Below are 22988 nucleotides of genomic sequence, written 5' to 3'. Positions count from 1 at the left end.
CATGCTGTGGTAGGTGTCCCACGTATAAAGTAGAGGAAGATGGGCACAGATGTTAGCTCAGGGCCAGTCTTCCTCAGCTAAAAGAGGACTGGCAGATGTTAGCTCAGGGCTAATCTTCCTTGGTAAAAAAAAAAACACTTGAAAATGTGCTGGCTAGACCAAATACTTGCAGACAGGATTTTGGCCCAAAGGCCACTAATTTGCAGCATGGGCCTTAATCTCACTTTCACATTACATTTTCCAAATGAGCTAAGGGGAGCCAGCAATATTTAGTGTTGCCTACCATGTTCCAAGCATTGTACCAGGTAATGGTATTAAACTGGTCAAAAAGGTTAACGTTAAAATCCTAGCATCGGGGAGTTTAAAGCTGAGCGAGACTTGTGAAAACATTTTATTTTAGTACTATGTGAGTAAATGCTTATTTCTTCCGGGACTAAGCAGAGAGTGGGTTAAGCGAAGAGGATTAGAAGGAGTTTGTTTCAATAACGCGGGAACAGAGAAGAACCAGCCACAACCCCACGCCGGTTAAGAGGGTCCCCTGCAAACACCCAGAGACCCACAGCTCGGCTTTCCAGGCCGGAAGGCGGACCCCATTAGCGTGACGTCATATGGCAGCGCCGGGAGGAGAGGGCGGGGCTTCCGGCTGCGGGTGCCCGGTCGGTGTCGGATACTGTGTGGGCTGCCGGGGAGCCCTGGGTCTGGCCAGCGCGGACCCTTAGGCCTCAATTCACGGCGGAGTCCTGCGGCCTCTCCGGGTCCCTGCGGTTTGCAGCGGCGGGGCCATTGTTCCTGGGTCCTGGTAGGCACGCGTTCCTCGTCGTCTGCAGTGTGTGTGCTGAGGGTGGAGGACGCGGGAGACGTCCTGAGGTCCCCCTGGTGGGGCACGTGTGCCAAGAAGGCCCACAGATGAGGCCGGTGATTCATAGACTCTAAGTAGTACGATATCTGGAACAGGAGCAGTGTTTCCCAAATGGTATCCTTGTTCGCTTATTTAAATCTTGGGTTTTCATTTCTATGATATCCTAGAAAGCTTTACCAGTTACAAAGACATAACTCAAAAGACTTGTTTCAGAAGGCAGCGTTTTTCATATTGCAGCTAAGGACTCCCGGTTAAATATTTCGGGGAGCCTAAAGTAAGTTGCTTTTTTCTTTAAAAGGTGTCTGAATATGCTTTAACTGTGAGAAGCACTGACCCAGGGTATTGGTTCGAAAAATACTTAAGTGATTACTGTTAGCTATATACTGTCAAGCACTGGGTTCACTGTGAATATAAACACAGCCTTGTCCTGACGGAGTTTACCGTTAGTGGGGCAAACAAGTAACCAGGCAATTACAATACAGTGTTACAAGTACTATGCTAGAGAGTCACAGGTGCCATAGTAGGAGGAATACTTGATCCAAGGTTTGAGGTGAAGAATATTTAGAGATGTAGCTGAAGAGGTAAGCAAAGGGTGATTTGGGGAAAAACTTTATAAACCATGTTTATAAGTTTGGACTTTAACCTGGCAGCAGTGGGTTTAGAAATACACATTGGGGATGATATGAGTGAATTGATCAGATTTGCACTAGCTCCAAATGGCTTAGACATGAGGAAGAGCAAATCTGGAGGCCAGGAGATGCAATTAAGAAAATGGGATTGAAGAGAAGCAATTGATTCAAAAAGTATTTAGGAAGTGAAGTGAACATAACTCAAATGGATTAGGTATGGTGGATGTGAGAACCGACTGTAATGAAATGACTCCCAGTTTCTCACTTCAGCAAATGGATGAATAGCTGTGGCCCTCCCTGGAAGAACGCAGAAGGAGAAGCAGATTGGGAAGGGAAGGGAGAGAGAGGATTTCAGTGTGTTGCATTTGAGGTGTCTTCTGATGCATGGTGATTGAAGCTATAGAGGTAGACCAGACCTCATAGGGAAAATGTTTATATTGAAAAAAGGGCTAAGAATAGAACTCAGAGGCACATCCGCCTTTAAGGGGTGGGGGAGATCTGAGCATCAGTGCACAGGTCAGAGAGGCAGGAAACCCAGAAGCATGCAGAGTCAATAAATGAAGCAAAGGGAGGAAGGAATTTTTCTTTTCAAGTATGTTAGTTGCATTTTGTAAAAAATTGAATTCATTTTTTTTGCTTCAAATCCAGCACTTGTTTCACGTCTTTAAGCATCTTCATTGTTTTGTGGACATCCAGACCTTTAGGATAAAATTGTGGAGCTTATGTATATTTTCCCCAATTTTGGACATTTTGTTTGGCATTAACCTTATTTGCTGTAAATTAAAGTCTGAACTGGAGAAAGGTTTGTTGTGTTTTTAAATCAGTAGATCTCTCTATATTTCTATTTTGAAAACATGTGAGGGCATTGGTATAGCAGCTCCTAAGTGCCTTTTATTAGTTGCCATCTTCTGTAACTCTTCTGCCCTTCGTCTTGATGTGTTGCTTGTGTTAAGGATCTTCTGTTTGGGTCTTTATCTGGGCTTAGTATAGAATGGAGAAGAATACAGCATCATGATAACTGTGTTATCCAGTAATATTGATCTTCTGGTCCCCTAGATACAAATCTAAAAATTAGGATCTTCAAGATATCTTTTTGCCTAAAGCAATAGTGAAGTTCATGTCTAAAATAAGAACCCAAATAAATTTTAAACTTTTTGCCTAGTGAACGATCGTAGGCTCTAGGCCACAGGAATCTAGGAAAAAATGATGCAGGAAATACAGTTGTACTAAAATTCCACTTTGTGTTTCAGAAATCAATTGCATTTTGATGTCTCAAATATATACTTGTACAGTTAGTTGAGAGGTTTTAAAAATCTTTATCTAACTTTTCATTACATTTTTCTTCTTTTATAGGGGTTTTCTTACATGCCCGTTTTCCTCAAAATGAGTGTTAGTATTACCTTCTTAAGACCTTTTGCCAGATGTCTGGTGCCATTTACCCTTCAAAGGAAGAGAAGGGTTTTATATTCAACAATTCTGCAGAGATACATGTCTTCCAAAATACCTGCTGTGTCCTATCCTAATAAGGAGAGTACATCACCTCCTGAACAGCTGGAATTGGATGGGTGGAAAGTTACAATGAAATCTAGTGTGCAAGATGAAGATGCTTCAACAGTCGCAAGTAGCAAGGATGAAGATCCTCTAACTGCCACCAGGGAGTTAATTGAGATGTGGAGATTGCTTGGCCGAGAAGTACCAGAACACATCAGTGAAGAAGAGCTCAAAACTCTTATGGAATGTGTTTCTAAATCATCCAAAAAGAAGTATTTAAAATACTTATATGTTAAGGAAAAAATGAAAAAAGCTAAGCAAATAAAAAAGGAAATGAAAGCAGCAGCAAAGGAAGAAGCAAAAGACCAGCTGCTAGAAACCACTAAGGAAGACAAACAGCAAAACTTTCTATTTCTGCGACTGTGGGACAGGAATATGGAAATTGCAATGGGCTGGAAGGGTGCCCAGGCCATGCAGTTTGGACAACCTTTGGTTTTTGACATGGCTTATGCTGAGTATATGAAACCAAAAGAACTTCAGAATACTGTTTCCCAACTTTTAGAAAGTGAAGGATGGAACAGAAGAAATGTGGATCCTTTCCATATTTATTTCTGCAATCTTCAATTAGATGGTGCTTATCACAGAGAGTTAGTTAAACGTTATGGAGAAAAATGGAACAAGTTGCTTTTAACAGCAACAGAAAAGTCTCATGTAGATTTGTTTCCAAAGGACAGTATTATATATTTAACTGCAGATTCTCCCAATGTTATGACTACTTTCAAGCATGACAAAATTTATGTAGTGGGATCTTTTGTTGATAAGAATATGCAGTCAGGCACATCCCTAGCCAAGGCAAAACGGCTGAAGCTGGCAACAGAATGCCTTCCGTTAGATAAATATTTACAGTGGGACACTGGTACCAAAAATCTCACCTTAGATCAAATGATGCGTATTTTGTTATGTCTGAAAAACACTGGAAGTTGGGAAGAAGCTCTAAAGTTTGTTCCTAGGAGAAAACATACTGGTTATCTGGAGATTTCTCAGCCTTCTCAAGAGATTGTCAACAGATCAAAGAAGTCAAAGACTTTTAATTCATTTCCAAAAGGCTCGCTAAATAAACGCACACAGAAAAGGTGACTTGAATAAGAATATTTGATGGCTTAAAAGGGAAATGTATTAGAATACAGTTCTCTTAGTCTATTTCTTCCTGAATGGAATTCACTTGCTCTTTCTTTTAAATGTTGTCTTTCCAAACTAATTGAAGTATTGTCTCTCTCCCCAATTAATTAAATATCTGCAAAACTTTGAAAATATATTTTGTTTACTGTAAAAAGAAACTTAATAATCTTAGAAAGTACAAAGAGTTGTCCAAGCTTTTGAGTCCAGTAAAGCAGCTGTACCATTGGTGTGGCTTTTTTATGAATACTCTGAGTTTCAGACTCCATTTTCCCTCTTCAATGGTCTTTTAGTCATGTCAACAACTACCCTTTCATCAAAAACATACAGAAAAGATTTCTAAACTTCAGATGGTGGTTCACTTATTAAAGTAACATTTGGTACCATGCTGGGCATGTCATAGGCACTAAGGTAAATTGTTTAACTGAATCTCGATTACACAAAAAGACATCCTTTGGTACGTTGTGGGATTTGGCTATATAATAAAATGGGTTTGGGGGGATAAAACCCATTTCTTGTCCTCTTAGAAGAAAAGGTTTATTTGATGAGCATTCCATACAGCACTTCCCTATGGCAGGGTAGATGACTTTCCTTTTCTAGCCATGTGATGTGAATGGAAGCTGCCATATTTTTACACACCTTGCTCCCCTGGCCACAGCAGATTATCCCAAAGGAGACACCTCACTCAAGCTTAGAGATGGGCATCCAACTTCAAGATAGGCCAGTCAGAACCCTTTTCCAGGATTTTTGGACTTGAGAACCATGATAGCCTATGTTACTTCCTTTCTGGTGGTGGACTTTGACAGGAAACTGGAATTTGTCATGGCCACATCCTTTTCCTTGAAGAAAGCCAGGCTATAGCAGGAGAGAGTGAAGCTTATATACGGAAATAAGACCAATTTTTAGAGCTGTTCAAATTCCTGCTCCTACTTGTCTCTGAGGTCCAGCTATAGATTTGCTTTTAGCATTTATTGGTTGGTCAAACCTCATGTGATACCCTGGTCTCCCTCTAATAAATTCCCCTTTTTGCCTAAGCCCGTTTGAGTTGGATTTCTGCCACTTGCTAACTCATGAGTCCTAACATACTTGAGAAAATATGTGCTGCTTTCCTAAGAAATGAACTGCAGGAAACATTCACTGTAGACCGCCTGTGCCATTACAATTTTTGAAAATATGGGAAATAGAGATGTATGTCCAACTATTTCTATCTTGTTTCTGAACTGGAAATTAGCATGACATATGCTATCCAGTACATTTCTTAAAGCAGGACCTAATCTTTTACCAAATATTATGAAGTACCTACTCTGTGCCAACAGTATGCAGTTTACGTGAACTATTTAAACAAAATTAGAGGAACTATCATTACCACCTTTTTTACAGATAAGTAAAATTACTCAAAATAATTCAGCCTTTAAGTATCGTCTCTAACCAATATCGTCTTTAACCAATAAATTATGCCCTCTGTTAAGAAACCCTCAAGGTTTACTCGGCCATAAAGGGCGGATAGGGATTCGAACCCAAATTCTGACTCCTTAGGACCAATTTTTGTGACACTCACTGTATATCGTAGAGCAAACCCAGAAACTCCAGTTCCCTAGGCAAGGAATTGAGGCAAGAGGGCAGTACAAATAGAAAATGGGAAGAGAATGCTGAAAAGTTAGGCTGAGACCCAATATAAGGCTTGGCCTTCACTCTGCAAACCCTGGGGATGCACTGAAGGCTTCTAAGTAAGGCAGAAATTACTTCAGTCTTCTCTTAACGTGACACAGAAGTTGCAGCCTGTAGACAAAGTAGTCTTACCACTTGGGGACGTGACCTTGGACAAATCACTCTGGCCTCAACTCACCGCTAACTAAGAGGGCAATTCTGCATTGGATGATTGTGGGGATTAAACGAGATCGTGTCTGACACAAGAGGGCGCTCGATAAACGTTAATTTCCCCTTGAGGGGGAGGAAAGAGCACGGCGCCCCTTGTTTATTCGAGAAGGCCGCCGCGATCCAGCAAGACCGAAGCGAAGAGCCCGGTGGCTCCTGCCACACTTCAGTCTGCAGAAACCGTGCAAGACTCCACCTGCGTTTTCCGGATGATGCTCCCACCTCCCCTCAGTTTTCTAGATCCGCCACTGGACCATGAAAACCTAAGAGACCGCTAGCGAGGTTCCTAACCAACCCGCTACAGACAGACTAACTCCCCCGCCCGCTCTTTAGAAGCTGCTCGTCGACGACAGCACATCCACTTCCGCTTCCGCAAGGGCAGCTGTTCGCTCCCCAGGGCCGCTCTAGGCTGCAGTCTCGCCGGCCGGCTCCGAACTCAATGGTTGCTGGGCGGGGCCGTGACGTCCTTGGCGCGGCTGCAGGGGAGGCCGCGGCGGGGAAAATGGCGGACGGGAAGGCGGGAGAGGAGAAGCCTGAGAAGCCGCAGCGAGCTGGAGCCGCCGGAGGTGAACACAACCCCAGCGTCGCGGGCTGAGGGGGATGCTCTGGGCCTTTCTTTGAGCTCCCCGGGGTGGCGGGAGTGGGGTGGAGCGAGAAGAGGCGGATCTGCCGCTCACCCGGCCAGGTGCTGGGCCCGGACGAGCCCCGGGCACGCCCGGCGCGGCCCGCTGGGATCCGGGCCCACTTCGCCTCCTCGCCGGGGGAGGGCCGGCCGCCGTCCGTCACCTCCTGGCCCCAGCGGAGGCCCCGCTTCCGAGGGGGAGGGAGAGGGGCACCGAAAGGGGGGGGCGAGCTCGGGGCGGAGCCGGAGCGGCGGGCCGCGGGCCGAGTTTCCGACGCCTCCGGCCGCTCGGGTACCCCGAGGCGGTAGCTTCCGCTCCCTGGCCGCCGAGGAGGCGGACCGGCGCCTCCCTCCTCGCTCTGCCTGTGGTCCGAGTACGGACCCTGCGGCGGGGCGGGCCGGGGCGAGGGAGGCGCGGGCAGGCCCCCTGCTGCCCGCTGGTCTCCGCTGCGGGGCCAGGGGCCGCTCTGGTCGGCTTTCTGTGAAGCGTCTGCCGTTTCTGAGTTAGGCTGTCCCCCGCGAACAGCGTGCCAGATGTTGAGGTGGCTAAACAGGCTAGCGTGCCTCTTCCTGTATTTTGTTACGTTGTAAACTCAAGTTACAGCTGTCTTTATTCTGTCCCCTCGACCCCTGTAAATTTGGGTCTAGTGCGTTAAGGAATAGGAACATGTAGTGTCTCCAGCCCCGCTGTGTCGTAACAAGGCAAGTGACTTAACACGTGCGAGCTGAGCCTAAGGTCTTTAGAACGTTTTCAGTGTTACTCTGTATTCTGACTCCCTCCAGTCTTATCCCTGAAAGCGTGTAATAGGAGAAAATACAGAAGACTAATAGCATGTGAAGGCAACTGTTAGGACCTACTAACGTGATGTTTAATGTGAATTGCCTTGGGAACAAAAATCGAGAAAAATGTAATGTTCAGTTACTTTGGACCCACAATTTCCCTTTTAAAAAACGTACAGTGCTATTAGTTGAGCCAAAACACTCTCCCCCCTCCCCACTGCTTTTTTTTTTTTTTACTATTAAAATAGTGTATGAAGCAATAGTTTAAACCATCGAGTACTACCTTATTAGGGTTTTTTCCCTCCAAAATTATTGTTTTGGAAATTATCGAGTAAACTTACATTAAAAAGTAGTAGTTTCAGGAAGAACAAAGATCTGTAGCGTAAAGAATCTTACTGGTTTTTAGGAATCTTTGAACTTTTAGACTGGCTTTTTAACTGTCTTGACTGGGAGTATAGGAAAATTGTTTAATGTGCTGCCAAAGTGGGCCTTAAGTGTCAGCAGAATTCCACTGTATAACTTATCCACCACCCTTTCAGTTAGGGGTCATTTGCTCTGTAGTGTGAATATTGGTATTTCTATTTTAGCATGTTTTGGGGAGGGGTATAAAATTATTGCTAATTGGTATCAAAAATTATTATGATCCTTTTGGCGACTTAGGAAGAGTAAATCCCTTAATAACTTCTACATAATTTGCCTTGAGCATGCCTTCCTTTACAGGAAAATAGTCTGTGCATATAAACCATTTTTGAATGTCAGATTTTTTTTGAAATTGTACAAAGGAATTATAGTTAAAATATTTTAATACTGTAGATATTCCTGAATTGATAATTTTGTGGCAAATAGGCACTGTTTTGAAATAATATTGTTTTAGAGGCTTACCTAGAGAATATTCTCTTTTTTTATTTTACTCTCCATTTTTAATTCCAATTGAACAGTTTAGTAAGTTGAAAGTTAAAGTTTTTTTTACGTGTAGATTACCTCCATAGTTGACATGAGTTCATGGCAATAAGTGAAGCTACTTACTTGAACTACCTGCTCTCACCTTAAAGAGGAAGGGTGATGCTGAGAGTAAGGCTTTGGGTAGAATTTTTTTTCGACTCCGTTGGCTAGATTTTGTAGCTCCTTGAAACAAGTAGAAATTTTAGAGAGGAGCTATTCAGATAATAATCATGACCATCGCAGGTTATTTTAGGTTATCTAAGAACTACTTTAGTGAAATTGACGTTTATTAGGCCAGACACTTTAAGGGTCTTGAATTATATTCTCATTTAAGCTGTACACCGGTCTTATTAGAGAGCTAGCTGTCTGCTTTTTTTCAGATGAAGCAGCTACTAGAGTGCAAATGGGTCATGAAGGGTACTGTTACAGACTTAAACTTTCTTATTAGGTAATTTTTTTCAAAGTACAGAATCTTTGTCCTCCAAGGCCCACCTCTCCTCCCCAACTATTCACTGAAAAAGAAAAAAAAAAGATAATACTATGTGTAATGTAATTTCACTTTGATTAATCTACACACTTTGCTCAGAATGAATATAAAAGAGATAAAATTCCTTTTATTAAAATATTCCTTGATAAAGAATCTAGTAACTTGATATAATTTTATCTATGTTTTATAAGTTGATTTATGATTTTATTTTTTAAAAACTTGCTACGTGTTTATTCATCATTTAAAATATGTCACATTGAGAAAAATTCACATTCCTAATCCATGGTCATCCAAAATTTTGTTTTCCACAGCCCCACAATAGAAAACATCTCATTACGTAAATTGAAAACAATTCTTGATTAAAAGCCCCAAATACTAAAGAGGTACCCTTGATGCACTTAGAAATTAATGTTGATATTTAATGGTATATTTCAGAGCTCACGTTAGGTTGAAATTTTCTAATGAACTATATATAGAATTGTAGAAATTGTAATAACAATCACGTTGCTAATAACATAGATTTGGCTGTCGTATTTTCCCGTCTTACCTCACTGCTTATTTCACTTGCTTTATTTCCCAAATGTTTTGTGTATTTTACTACATAACTGTTAGAAGAGGATTACGTAAAGAGAAAATAACAGCTCGATCCACGTGACACATTGAGCCATTTAAGAATAAGTAATGAGGACGAATAGTGCCCCACCTTCCTTCACTCTCTTCCCCCCACCTCTTCATTGAAGAGTAGATGTCTTCTAAAGCTATGGAGTCTTTGCAGTTGCTAAAAAATAAACACTTCATGAGAGTGAGCAAGGCCAGTTATTTACTAGTCCAGAAATAAATTGCTGGATCTGGAATCAGTCATGTGTAGAAGTGACCTAATAGACATAGCATGTTTAATCTTCACTGTGGACCTAAGATGTGGGTGGTCTTAATAGTTCTCCCCCTCAGATGACAAGAACGCAGATGTGAGTAAAATTGAGTCGATGCCAGTTGCTACTTAAGGAGAGTTTTCCCGTCTCTCCTTTCTGAGCTGTCTTTTTCTAGAGCAGTCTCTGTAGGGATCTTTCCTGCAGCCTCGTGGGCTTGGACAGATACTGTTGTGTTCCGTGTGTTAGCACGTACTGGTTCAGCTCGTCGTCACACTGACTGTTGTTACTAATATTATAGTAAGAGTGATGTTTTCACTTTTTCCCATATTTGTGGTTTAATTTTTCTAGATTCTTTGTTCCAGAATTATTTTCTGGGTAAAAGGAAACCTAGAATTAAGAAAAGATAGGTTTTAAGAGAACCAGAAATCTTGACTAATTATAGCCCTTGGCTCACAGTTCAAAGAGGAGAGTTACAGTACAATCAACGCTAAATGTTCTTTATGCTATTTGTTTTGACATTTTTCAGAGTCTGTGTTTGCACAAAACTTGTGCCTTTAGTATATAAATTGTTTCTGTGTATAAAGCCAGTGGATTTTCTGTATATTCCCAAATCTAGAGCCAATGAGTTTTCAATTTTAGCTGTGTGTCAGTCACAAAGAAGTAGTTATCACTGTTCGGGTTTTACTGTAAAATTCGTACTTGATTAAAACTAAATAGAATGCAAAATAAAATTTAGGATAAATGCTTTTAGTTATGAACGTAGACTTTGAAAAAACTCTTTACATGATACTTTTTTGTGGTAAATTCTAAATTGAGTTCTGTATTTCAGCTCTTGAATAGCAATCTTTCATTCTTCAGGTGCTTTTTAAATTTCATATCTAAATAAGTGAATTTCACCTCAGGCTCTATTTGCCTCTTGGGGAAATCCCAAAATGTATCCTGCTTAATTCCTCCACTACATTGTCATTACAACTCTCACCCCTTGTTCAAAGGGAATGAAGACTTCCTTTTATCTTTCCTCTAAACAAAATCAAATGCTCTGTTCAAAGAGCTTATTAATCTAGAGGCCCCATCATTCCAAAACTATGTAGAATGAGATCTGTAGCTTCTCGTCTTTTAATCCATTGCCTTCCAGTCTGTTTGTGTTTAATTTCCCCCTTTTCCCCCATTCCAGCTTTTTGTCCTGTTTTCTTAGGGCCTATTGTCAGGGCCATCCCTTAGAGCATCTTCTCTTTCTCCATAAATAAACTATTCATCCAGTGTAGCAGAATACACTCTGTAGAGTGAATTGGTAAGCTGGGGAAAGGAAATAAAACTTGTAATTATCAGCCAGCCTTCTTTTGTCTTACCTCCCAATATGTTCTTAAATAGCCTTCTTGTATAACAGACCTACGATAGTCAAGATGTGAAGTAATTTCATCACTGATTAATACAAACACAAGGAAAATTACTGAAAGACATCTTGCATTTCAAACGTATATATCTCTGCCTCCTTTTTGAAATTATAATTAGTTTATCTTTCATGAGAAAAAATAATGTATAAACTAAGTATAATTGCTAATAGCTCTTACGAGTAGCTTAAAACATGTAATAACCAAGCTTTCAGAGGAGAATTAAATTACTCAAGAGGGACTGACCTTGAAGTTTCTTTTCAACTCTAAAGATTGTGTCAGATGTACATGAGGAACGTAGCACTCCAGAAAATTACTCTGGGCTGTATTAACACTGGTTCGGGGAAGAATGGGCTGTTTATAACTAAGTACTTTGTATAACTAGTGGTACATTATTGAAGAATGTTGGAATTTGTTAGTCAAGTGTACTATCTATGATGTGACTGCTCACTAACTAGTTTGTGTGGAAGAATTTGTAGACCTTAATTTCTAAGGAGCAAAATCCCACAAATAACTAGATTATTGTACCACTTATATAATAGTGCTTAGTTGAAGGGGCTTTACTTTTTGTGAACTCTGTGTTTATAATTTTAAATTGCTCTGTATTTTATGCTAGTTAATTCATGGGAACCTCTTCTACTGCCACACAATCTCAGTTCCTGCTGTATACTCTAACAAACAGTGGAAGAGACTGTTGGGTCAGTAGGTGACAACTGCAGAGGTATCTTCCTTGTAACGATGCTTTTTGAGGTTGCTGCTCCCATCAATCTGCTCAGTAAAAATAGCTCATCTTGGTAAGTTGTTTCGACTTCACCAGGACCTGAAGAAGAAGCAGAAAAACCTGTGAAAACTAAGACTGTTTCTTCCAGTAATGGAGGGGAAAGTTCCAGTCGCAGCGCTGAGAAGCGATCAGCTGAAGAAGAAGCTGCAGACCTCCCAACAAAGCCTACAAAGATCTCCAAGTTTGGATTTGCCATAGGTAGTCAGACGACAAAGAAAGCCTCAGCCATATCCATCAAACTTGGATCGAGTGTGAGTTGTTACTTTATATATGATGTTTGTGATAGGTCTTAAGAATTTGTTTTGGAACCTTGCTTTTACTGGGTTAGGTAAATTAATTCTAAAAAGGTACATTGGTGCATGAGCTTACATGTAAATATTTAAGACATTGTTAGCTCCATGTTCAAGAGAGGTCTGGAAGAATTATATCTCAATAAAGCTATTTTAAAAATAGTTTGGAATGTAAGAAGGAACAACTATTATAGGAATTATATGATTTATAAAGTAATAGCTTAGAATTTTTCTAAGTTGAGCAAAACCTCTGAAAAATATTTTCAGAAAGAATTTCAGCCTACTTATCTTTGAATTTCAGTAATATTAAAAATAATAACCTTAGAAATCAGTTATTTGTATCTTAATGTTTGTGAGATATTGCTTGATAAGAAGAGCTTCTTGATTACTTTGGAGCTACAAATGGACACTGAGTACTGTATATCTATTCTGTGACAGTAGTTCTTTACACATCAACTTTTGATCCCTTCTTTTAAGATATAAACCTTGAATTAAATTTATGAACCATCTAGTGTCCAGATGGTATTTGAAGTATTAGCTTGAAGCATAAGGAATTTAGAAATTTGACTGTCTCTGACCTGCAAAAGTGACAATTTCATATGGTTAAACCAAATAGATCTCTTCTTTAAGAAAAAAAAGTTACTTAAACAGTGTATTGCTGTTGGCTTGAAAATAGTTACATTTTTGTGTAAGGAGAAAAATCCTGAAATTGCTTGTGATTTGTTCATGTCTGTTCGGTGAAAATTAATGCTCAGTTGCCAGATGCATACAGCTTTTTTGTGCATTAGAAGTTTATTCAAAAATCGTAAAAATATGATATGGGTAGGGTTGCTTCTAGAGTCAGCGTGTTTGAGCTGTACGTCTAGTTTTCAAAGGGCTGCCGTTCCTCAGAACCCCTCCCACCCTAGTGTGTTCTGCCTTTTTCTTTTTCTTCCTTTTTTTTTTTTTAAATTCAGTTTGAACAAAAGACATTCATCTTGTAAATTCCTTACTAATGACCATTCTCCCTATTGGAGCTGCTTCTTTCTGTTTAATCTTTTTTTTTTTAAGTTGTATAGACCTAATTGCATAAATATTTACCCTTTTTTGATAGTCATTAAACGTGTGTTCTCATGTACACATCTACAGATGTTCCCCTTGATAATAGATTTTACTGTGTTCAACACACTCCCTAAATCAGATATCCAAATATCTGCTTTTTCTAAATCATTCACATAATTTAGTAATTGCTAATCATTTAGATGGGAGGGTTATGTCTGAAAAAGCTTACCCAGTAACACTTTTAATCTTTGGAAAGCAAAAATCTGTTTTCATAAAATAAGCTATAGTGGCTTATACAATCTTCTTGGGTGAGTGAGGTGTAGGATATAAAAAATAGTTGAAACTGTTGCTTTTGATTGTATGATGTGAAAAGATAGTTGATCAGCCAACAGATACTTCTTTGTGTCTTATGTTGTGTCTACAGCAAATACATGACATCTTTACAGAGTAAAGGGTGTTTCTAGGGTCACTATGTATAATCTCCAGATTAACATTTCTTAGTCCTTCAAAAGCAAACATTGTTTGTGAAACGTGTTTGTGTGTGTTATAGGAGAAGGGATGGGTACTTTTGTTTCAGCAGGTCAGAAGATTTTGCTGATGAAGTGATGTTTGAATTGGCCTTAAGTGCAGGCAGGAGGCAAAAGGGCATTTCAGATAAAAAAGAATTTCATTCAAAGGCAGTTTAGATATAAAGCCACATGGTACATTCAGGAAATTGTTTGTAGTCGGAAAGTGTTGGTAGGCAAATGTAGGGACAAAAAGCCCCCAAAATGAGAGCATAGGACCAAATCATAAAGGGCTTTTATTCCATAATACAGTTTGGCTTTATTCTTTAGGCTCTAGCAGAGCCATGGAACCATTAGAAGAAACCATCATAACGACCCTTGAACAGATTTGCATTTTGGAAACATCACCCTGGTACGAGTATAGAGGATTAGAAGAAAAAAACTCAGAAGGTGGAGAGATGGTATTTCTAACAGTAGTTCAGGCAATTAATGCCAAGTGGCCTTAGGTGTTGTTAGTGTAGTAGTATAATGGGGAGATTTAAGTCTATTTAATAGAGATCTAATCAGCAAGACCTTACAATAGAATGTGATTTTCTGGCTTAGGTACTAATGAACACTATGAAACTAAAGTACCCATGGTAGCTCTAAGTGGAGCTGTCCAGTGGGCAGATGACATTCTGCTTTGGGGTGGACATAGGATTTGGTAGTTAAAACTATGGGAATGAATGAAGTTGACCAGGGAAGTACAGAGAAGGAAAGGTCACTAAGGACAGAATCTTGGGTATCTATCATTTAAGGGGAACAGGAGGGAGGAGAGAAAGAAAACAGAAGGTCAGAGAATTGGGAAAATAGCCAATAAAAAGCACTGTCACAGCACACTCGTCATTGGGGGTCCTACAGAATTGTCATCTCCTGGTTGTAGGTGAGTGAGGACCCATGGGGAATGATGAGGAAGGAAGCCAGATTGCAGTGGGTTGAAGACTGAAGGGGTGGTGAGAGGATTGGAGATAGTGAGGACAACTTACTTCAAAAACAGGTTAGAGAGAAGAAATGATGTGGATGAAGCAAGTTTACAGGCTAAAGGGCAGAAGGCTAGTAGAGAAAGATGTGTCTTGGTGTCTTTTATGTTCTCAAGGCACACTGTACTTAATGTTACTATGGAAAAGTATTACTAATCGTTTTCTCTTAACTGTATCAGGTACCCCTTAGCTAAATGATACTAAACTTTAGGTCCTAACTGGAAAATCTTTTACAGGAGGGAAACAAATTGACATATAATTAATAAAGTAAAACCTACCCATCGATAATCCACGTTTTCACAAAGAGAATGGATTTGTCCAAAGTTTGTTCTGAGTTCCTTACTGTATGTTTCTATGAGAGCACAAAGTTGAATCGTTGAAGATGAATTATTCATATCATTAAACAAGTCTGTATAAACGTTATGTGATACTCTTTTTAATATTTCTTCTTCAGAAGCCTAAAGAAACCGTTCCAACTCTTGCTCCAAAAACCCTTTCCGTAGCAGCAGCTTTTAATGAAGATGAAGATGTAAGTTGATACCCGGTTTTGTTTATTTTACTTTAACCAGTTCTTTAAGGAAGATATTAGGGGCAAATTGTAGTATTAATGGTACTACTGAATTTTCTTTGTGACTCCGAATGGTTTTTTTGTGAACCTACAAAATCTGGATATTTCTATTTATTTTATTTGGTTGTAGGATTATTTAAAATATTACTAACTTTGGGAGCAAGTAACTTAAAAATCAAATCAACAAATGCTTTTTTGAATAATAGTGTCTGTGCTAGGAAGTATGTAGAATCCAAAAAAAAGAAAAATTCAGTACTGCTGCCTTTAATAATCTTTATAGTTGGAGCCTTCAGTGATGAGACGTTGTGCACGTGTTCAGCTTGCAAAAGGCAGTCTTCTCCCGGAATCCCCATAAGGAAGGACACTTAAATAGTGCAGGTGACTCTGCCGGTTCTGCTCAATAAGCACGTGTTGCAGAGTGAGCATGAGAGGCTTGTCTGCTCTTTTCTTAGGTGGTTCCAGTTCCCTCACGCCCTGCACAGTGTCCCTCCCTTACCATGCTTATCAATGACATAGGCATTTTAAAAAAATGTTTTATTGAGGTCATATTGGCTTATAACATTATGTAAATTTCAGGCATACATTATTATATGTCACTTTCTATATAGACTGCATCGTGTTCAGCACCAGTAGTGAACAGGTTTTTATGTTTTTATTTTTCCTTTTGTGAGGAAGATTGGCCCTGAGCTAACATCTGTGCCAATCTTCCTCTATTTTGTGTGGGATGCCACCACACTGTGGCTTGACGAATGGTGCTAGGTCTGTGCCTGGGATGCAAACCTGCAAACCCTAGGCCACTGAAGCAGCATGCATGAACTTAACCACTACACCTCTGAGCCAGCCCTGACGTATGGCATTTTAAGCATAATTTTGACTGTGGCTTTTTGCCTTAGGCTCTGACTTTAGAATCTAACCCCACTTAAGATGTGACCCTATTGTATAGCAATTAAGTGTTACAGGGTGCATGAGTAATTGCTCTCAAAAACAATATGGATAAGAATTATACATTCACGGGCCGGCCTTGCGGCCAGGTGGTTAAGTTCACGCGCTCCCCTTCAGCGGCCCAGGGTTTCACTGGTTTGGATCCTGCGCGCTGACATGGCACTGCTCATTAGGCCATGTTGAGGCGGCGTCCCACATACCGCAACTAGAAGGACCCACAACTAAAATATACAACTATGTACTGGGGGATTTGGGGAGAAAAAGCAGAAAAAAAAAAAAAAGATTGGCAACAGTTGTTAGCTCAGGTGCCAATCTTTAAAAAAAAAAAAAAGAATTATACATTCAGAGGAGCACAGACATTTGTGGGGCTAGAGTGATTGGGAAGAATATATAAGAGAAGTAATAGGAGTTGGGTATTAAAACATTTGGCAGTGTTTTGACAAACCATGGAATACTTTTAGAAGCTAAGACATCAGCTTTAAATCACAAGTGGTAAGCAGTGAGCAGCCGCATTTGACTGGACCAGAGATTTTTGTAGAGCGGTATTGGGCAAGGGTAAGTACAGGATGATTGGAGCCCAGATCAGTAGCTAAAGAATTACTGTAGTCATCATTGTGTTGTAGTAATGACTTCTCATTCTACACATTTGGGTGCTTTCTTTATGCAGGTTACAAAAATAAATCAGACATGTTCCCCAGGAACTGAGCCTCATAGGGCAGAGATTTATACATAAAATAGTACGAGATAAAAATCAAAAGTACCTGAAGAGATGAAGTGACGTGGAAATTCAGGGAAGGAAGAGAGAGACCATAGAACTAGATAAAGCAGAATGGAGAGACCCCTGGACTGGCAATCAGAAGACCAGGGTTCTTGTCCTGTCCTGTCCAGTTATTAACCAGTAGAAAGCCTGTGAATAAATCACTTTACCTTTTTGGAACCTTAGTTTTTCAACTGTAAAATGAAGGCTCAGTTTACTCATAGATTTTTTAACTATTTTTCAGAGTTTTGTGGTTCTAAGGACATGTCTCAGGAGCTGCTGTGGTGTTAGATGCTGTCTAACAAGCAGGGCTCTGGTCTCCTGCCCCTATTTCATTTACACCTATTCTTTCATCTATTTGATATTTGGGAACCCAAGTAAGATTTTATTAAGGAAAAAATGTATTTCATTGTCCCCCGGAAAAGTTTGAGAAGCACTGTCTTAAATAATATTTAATATTTTCTGTCATCTCTAACCTTAAGTGATTAGGTAGCATTTTGGTATGTACAAATTATGTGAGTGAAGGATATTATAGGAAGAAAGGAACAGCATATGCAAAAGTAGAGAGGCTGGAAATTGTAAGGACCTACATAATAGTAATGGCTCACTTTGAATGTCCAACAATTTGGATATCTTTTCGCATGATTTTATTTTCCCCTCCATATATCCCTGTGAATCATGTGATATAGTTATTCCTGTTTTGTAAATGGAGAAATTAAGAAGTGAAACATGCATGAATATGTGCTAATGCACACAGATGTTGAACTAGAACTTAGGTCTTCTGGTTTCCTGTCCTCTGTTCTTTGAGTCATACCTTACTGTTTTCCGTAATTATTTTTAAAGAAACCTTAGATTCAGACAATACTCTTTATGCTATAAGATGATAATGACAGTAAAGGATAAACTTGTGCTTAGATAAAAGAACACACACATCTAAAATCTTCATCTGGTTCTTCATTTTTATGCAGAACGTAGTTAAGTAACCAAAAATATATATCTGAGCCTGAAATATATTGGACAAACAGGACATCCGTTTAATTAATTGAAATTTTAAAATGTTTTTTCAGTTGTACCTTTTAAGTCTCCTTTAATTTGGACAATTCCTGGGTCTTTCTGGGTATTTCATGGCATTAACACTTTTGAAGAGTTCCAGCCAGTTATTGTGTAGAATGTCCCTCACTTTGGATTTGTCTGATGTTTCCTCGTGATTAGATTCACATTCCTTACTTTTGGCAGAAATACCACAGCAGTGATGCCAGGCTCTCAGTGCATCACATCAGGGAGCAGTGTTGTCAATATGTCCCATTATTGGCAGTGGTAACTTTGATCATTTGGTGAAAGTGCAGTCTGCCAGATTTCTCTACTGTCAAATTACTATTTTACCTCTTGTAATTAAAATTCATCTTGTGGGAACATATTTTGAGAATATGTGAAAATATATAATTTCTTAAACACTCAGGAGCGTTAACATCTATTGATGATTCTCTCCTGAATCAGTTATTATGATGTTTGTCAAATGTTGGTTTTTCTAATTGTTTCGTCACTTCTCTGTTTATTAGTTGTCTTTTACTGTAAGGAAGAGCTTTCCCTTATTTATGTAAGGGTAGGCTGTTGGATTCTTACTTTGTTCAGCAGACTGTAATTGTCCCAGATTTGACCATTAGAAACCCCTTTAAGCTGGATCTTGAGGACGTACCTTTAAAAAAGAATATTTGCTCAACAGCAACATTTATACGTAAAAACATATCAAAAAGGAACTTGTTATATATCTTTTCAATAGCTCTAAGTACGGAAAAGTAAGAGATGAACTTTCAAAATGACTTTACAGTAAAGGAAACATTTTTGAGAAGGAGAAATATGGTAAAGTGGTGAAGAGTCTTTGCTGTGGCATCCATCTGTTTTGCTGTTTGTTGGCTTTGTGACTTTGGACAAGTTAACCTTGTTTACCTCACCTACAAAATGCAAATGATGATAATCATATACCCGCCTTGTAGGATTGTTAGGGTTTGAAAACATAGCATATTAAAGCATTTAACACAGTGTGTAGCACATAGTGAACAAATGGTTTTAGTTCTAGAATATCAAGTTTTTACCTAATTGTTTTCTTTGTGCAAAATCAGCACACTAGAAGATGTGCATTTCTTTTAGAAATATCAAGATGGATAATTTTCTCCTTTTACAAAATTTACAGGATTGAAAATGCTAAAAGACTCAGATATAAAATTTTAGCATTATTAGTAATCAAGTGAATTCAGTAAATCTATATACAGTCATATCTCTTTACTTTTTTTTTCCTCCAGAGTGAACCAGAGGAAATGCCTCCAGAAGCAAAAATGAGGATGAAGAATATTGGAAGGTATTATAATTTTTGATAAGTATCGTAGAAAATGAGAGTGAATTAAAAGCTAGAGTAAATTGCATGTAATCTTTTAGTGTTCAGGCTTTTCTTGCATTTTAGAGCAAAAATAGTTTTGTTTTATGAGCTATCAGTGATTTTCTTTTCTGGTAAGAGAAAATGAATATCTTAAGAAAAAATAATAATTTAAGGCTATTTCTTTTCAGATGCTTCTAATCTATATTTTTTCAAATAAGAAATAGCCATGAGAAATGTTTCTGATTTAAAGTTTGAATTGAAAATTTTTTTGGGTATAAGAGAGAAATGGTTGTCACTCCTTTCACATCTTATGATGTCATTCACACCACTTAATCTTGATCTTACATCTCCTTTTTTCCTTGGTAACTTAGATGCCAAATACCAAAATAAGGCAAATAAAAGTATTTTAATTTTCCTCCATTGTTTCTGCTGTCATAGAAATAAGAATTTCAAGTTAACATGTGTTCAGTTTCCTATCTTTTTATTCACAACTGGATAATTTAGAAAGTAATAAGAAAATTGAGCTTCAAATCAAGTCATACTATGTCCGCATTTCTACCAAATGTATAAACTCCCAAAGAACTAATTGCTAAGTCCGTACACAAGCATCAGTCTTCAGACTTTCAGTCTGTGATTCAAATGGGAACAGTTCCGGTGGCTCTTTGCCTCCCTTCCTTCATAACTGGGACCTAAAGTAAGAAATACATCTGACATTGTAATCCAATCTAAACAACCAGTATACATGTATCTAAACATGTAAAATTGGAACAAGTTAATACAATGACACTGAACCTTTCTATATGTGATACGTCTTGTTTTTCTTCTGTTTCATTTTATGAGTGCGAGTGGCAAGCCACCAAATTGATTTCATGATCCTATTAATAGGTTGCATGCAATGGTTTTAAAAGCTGTGGCAGTTGCTGCCCTTAGCTGTGTATCAGAATCACCTTAAATGTTTGTTAGAACTACAGATTTGGGCCAGCCCTGGCGGCCCAGTGGTTAAGTTTGGTGTGCTCCACTTTGGCAGCCCAGGTGCAGACCTACACCACTCGTCTGTCAGTGGCTGTGCTGTGGTGGTGGCCCACATACAAAAAAAAAAAAAAAAAAGGATTGGCAGCGAATGTCAGTTCTGAGCAAATCTTCCTTGGCAAAAGAAAAGGAAAACACTACAGATTTACCTGACCCCACCTCAGGCCTACTGAAACTGCAATTTTAGGACTGGGTCTGTGGAAAGGTTATTTTTTAAAAGTTCTGTAGGAGCTTCTGATGTTTAGCCTGTGTTTATAATAGGTGCTAAACAATGTTTTTGGAATGAGTTAAAAACGTGGCCCAGAAGGCTTTATATAACATTTTAAATAAGTTTCCTTTCTTTTGACACAGGGATACACCAACATCAGCAGGACCAAACTCCTTCAATAAAGGAAAGCATGGGTTTTCTGATAACCAGAAGCTATGGGAGCGAAACATAAAATCCCATCTTGGAAATGTCCATGACCAAGACAATTAAATGATGTGTTCGGAAATTGGGGTGTGGGGTGGGTGTAAAGTTAAAAGGAACAGTTTCCTTTTTTAAAGAATGGTATAAGACTATCTTTGGAGCCGCCCTTTTTTTTTTAAGATTGAGTGGTACACTAATAAATGAGAGTTTGAAATTAGAGGTAATTTATGTTTTATATACAGATTTCAAGACATTTGCTAATTTTGTAGTTTCATGTGATTAGTTTCCAAAGGTTACAGATAATAAATCAGAAATGGTACCTTTCTAAGAATTGCATATTTTTTTAGACACAGCTATTAGCACATTAAGAGAGAAGCAAAAAGTTACTATTTCAACTGCAAGCAATTACTAACTTAACTCCCTTTTTACCCAAACTGTCTGGCTCCCAGGAACAGCCTTATAGAGAGGAGGGAGTATTGTGTTGGGAGAAAAATGTTACTGGACTGTTGACTGAAAGTAAATTCGATAAAATACAGCTTTTTTCCTAATGGGCGTTGGTTTTGTTTCAAGTCATCGTAAACCAGGTATTGCACTGCTCTCAGTGGACACAGATGCTTAGCTCTTTAAAGAACATTTTAAAGTTTTATGTAAACTGTTGAGTATTTGAAATAGCCCACTTCACCTTAATGAGTCTTGTCTACCTTCATTAGTCTTCAAAGAACAACCATTTGCTACCAAAGTAAATCAGTATTTTGAATGTGCTTCTCTTGGTTTTTGTTATTAGCTAGTTCCTGTAAGCATTTCCACCAGAACTTGAGGCACACCATAAGGAAGCTGTTTCTTTTAAAATACAAACCACCACTGAAAATTTAAATGTACATAGTACTTAAATATTTGGCTGTTTTTATTTTTTAAAAGGTATGAACACCAAAAAAAAAAAAAGCGCAACATTGTATCAAGATGGAAAAGAGAAAGATGCACTTTCTGTAACTTTGTCAGAGCCTTTAAGTTACTAGTGAAATCCGATTTGGTTTGAACTTAACTACAGGAATTCTTATTTAATACAGTAACATGGTTTATTTTAATTGAATACATCTTGATCAGTGGCCTCTCAAAGCACATTTTAGGTACTGAAAATAAAAGGAAAGAAAATGCATCTTTAAGCATATTTCATGGAATCTTTGATCACATATACTTTGTTAGATCTATGTGTTGTAGGGTTGTGGTTTTTTAATTTTTGTATTGTATATGCATTTTTTTTAATGTGACAGTTAAACACATCTTTAAAAGTACAGTCACAGATAAAAGAAACATACAGTATGATGATTTCCTTGAAAATTCCTACAATGTTAAGTTTAGAGGCAGCTTCAGACTATTTTTTGGTGGTAACTACTTGCTGAGCTCTTTAGTAGGTAATAACTGCAGAGAAGCAGCCTGTATATAGTCCTAACACTTTGTTCACGTGCATTTAAGTTTAGAGTAAGCCCCAAGTAAAACAATGGAAATGTACATAGAACTATTAGTTCTTACTTACATGATTTAATTCTATCAAGATACTTGAATTTAACTTGCTTTAATGTAGGCAAACTTTCCATTTTTGTCCATTTTAATGTTTATGTTAAAAATAACATCCCTCTCCTACATATTCTTTTCTTGACTCAAATGAAATATTAACCTACAGTCAAGATGGGAGAGAGAAATGACTGAGATGAATGTCTTTACTAAAATACCAATAAATTTGTCAAACCCAATAGTGTTCTTATTTTCTATTCCACTTAATTGTTGCTGGTTTTTTTGTTTTTTATTTTAACGAAGAAGAGATACATGTTATGATTGTTGGTCTTGCCCTGATTGTTGGCCAAAGTAGTGGGAGGTTTAAAATGATCATTTATTGGAGTTTACGTAACGTGGCACGCAGTTCCATAGCATTACGGTATCTCAGGTTGGAAAAGACTTAATCCAAATCCTCGCCCTCCTCCACGGCCAAAGTGTTGTCCATCCTGTGCTGTAGAAGATCCTGCAAGGCACATCTCGGAAAATCCCTGAGTGTCAGGAGGCACTCTTACTAGTGTCCACCATTCATTAGCTCTATATAGTATATTGATGTTTATAATGCTGCTGCCCAAGAGGTCAGCACATGAAAAAGTTGAA

General features: G+C 38.7%; 2 protein-coding genes across 4 annotated transcripts; both read left to right on the top strand.

Annotated features, from left to right (window-relative positions):
• Positions 1-635: 635 nt before the first annotated feature.
• Positions 636-4404, top strand: TRMT10C (tRNA methyltransferase 10C, mitochondrial RNase P subunit). Of its 3 annotated transcripts, none has more exons than XM_008540710.2 (2): positions 636-799; positions 2842-4404. In XM_008540710.2, the coding sequence occupies exon 2, from the start codon at positions 2854-2856 to the stop codon at positions 4114-4116; it is 1263 nt and encodes a 420-aa protein (XP_008538932.1). In that variant the 5' UTR covers positions 636-799; positions 2842-2853; the 3' UTR covers positions 4117-4404. The 3 variants fall into 3 exon arrangements, with proteins under 3 accessions (XP_008538932.1, XP_008538931.1, XP_070438097.1); XM_008540709.2 differs by lacking the exon at positions 636-799 and adding an exon at positions 835-973; XM_070581996.1 differs by lacking the exon at positions 636-799 and adding an exon at positions 1010-1133.
• Positions 4405-4534: 130 nt separating this feature from the next.
• On the top strand, positions 4535-22588 carry PCNP (PEST proteolytic signal containing nuclear protein). The gene is made up of 5 exons (XM_008540712.2): positions 4535-6596; positions 11939-12153; positions 15213-15287; positions 19326-19381; positions 20780-22588. The coding sequence occupies exons 1-5, from the start codon at positions 6470-6472 to the stop codon at positions 20904-20906; spliced, it is 600 nt and encodes a 199-aa protein (XP_008538934.1). The 5' UTR covers positions 4535-6469; the 3' UTR covers positions 20907-22588.
• The last annotated feature ends 400 nt before the right edge of the window (positions 22589-22988 follow it).

Source organism: Equus przewalskii, chromosome 18 (genome assembly GCF_037783145.1).
Source record: "Equus przewalskii isolate Varuska chromosome 18, EquPr2, whole genome shotgun sequence".
NCBI lineage: Eukaryota > Metazoa > Chordata > Mammalia > Perissodactyla > Equidae > Equus > Equus przewalskii.
This window is presented reverse-complemented; position numbering and strand designations above follow the sequence as displayed.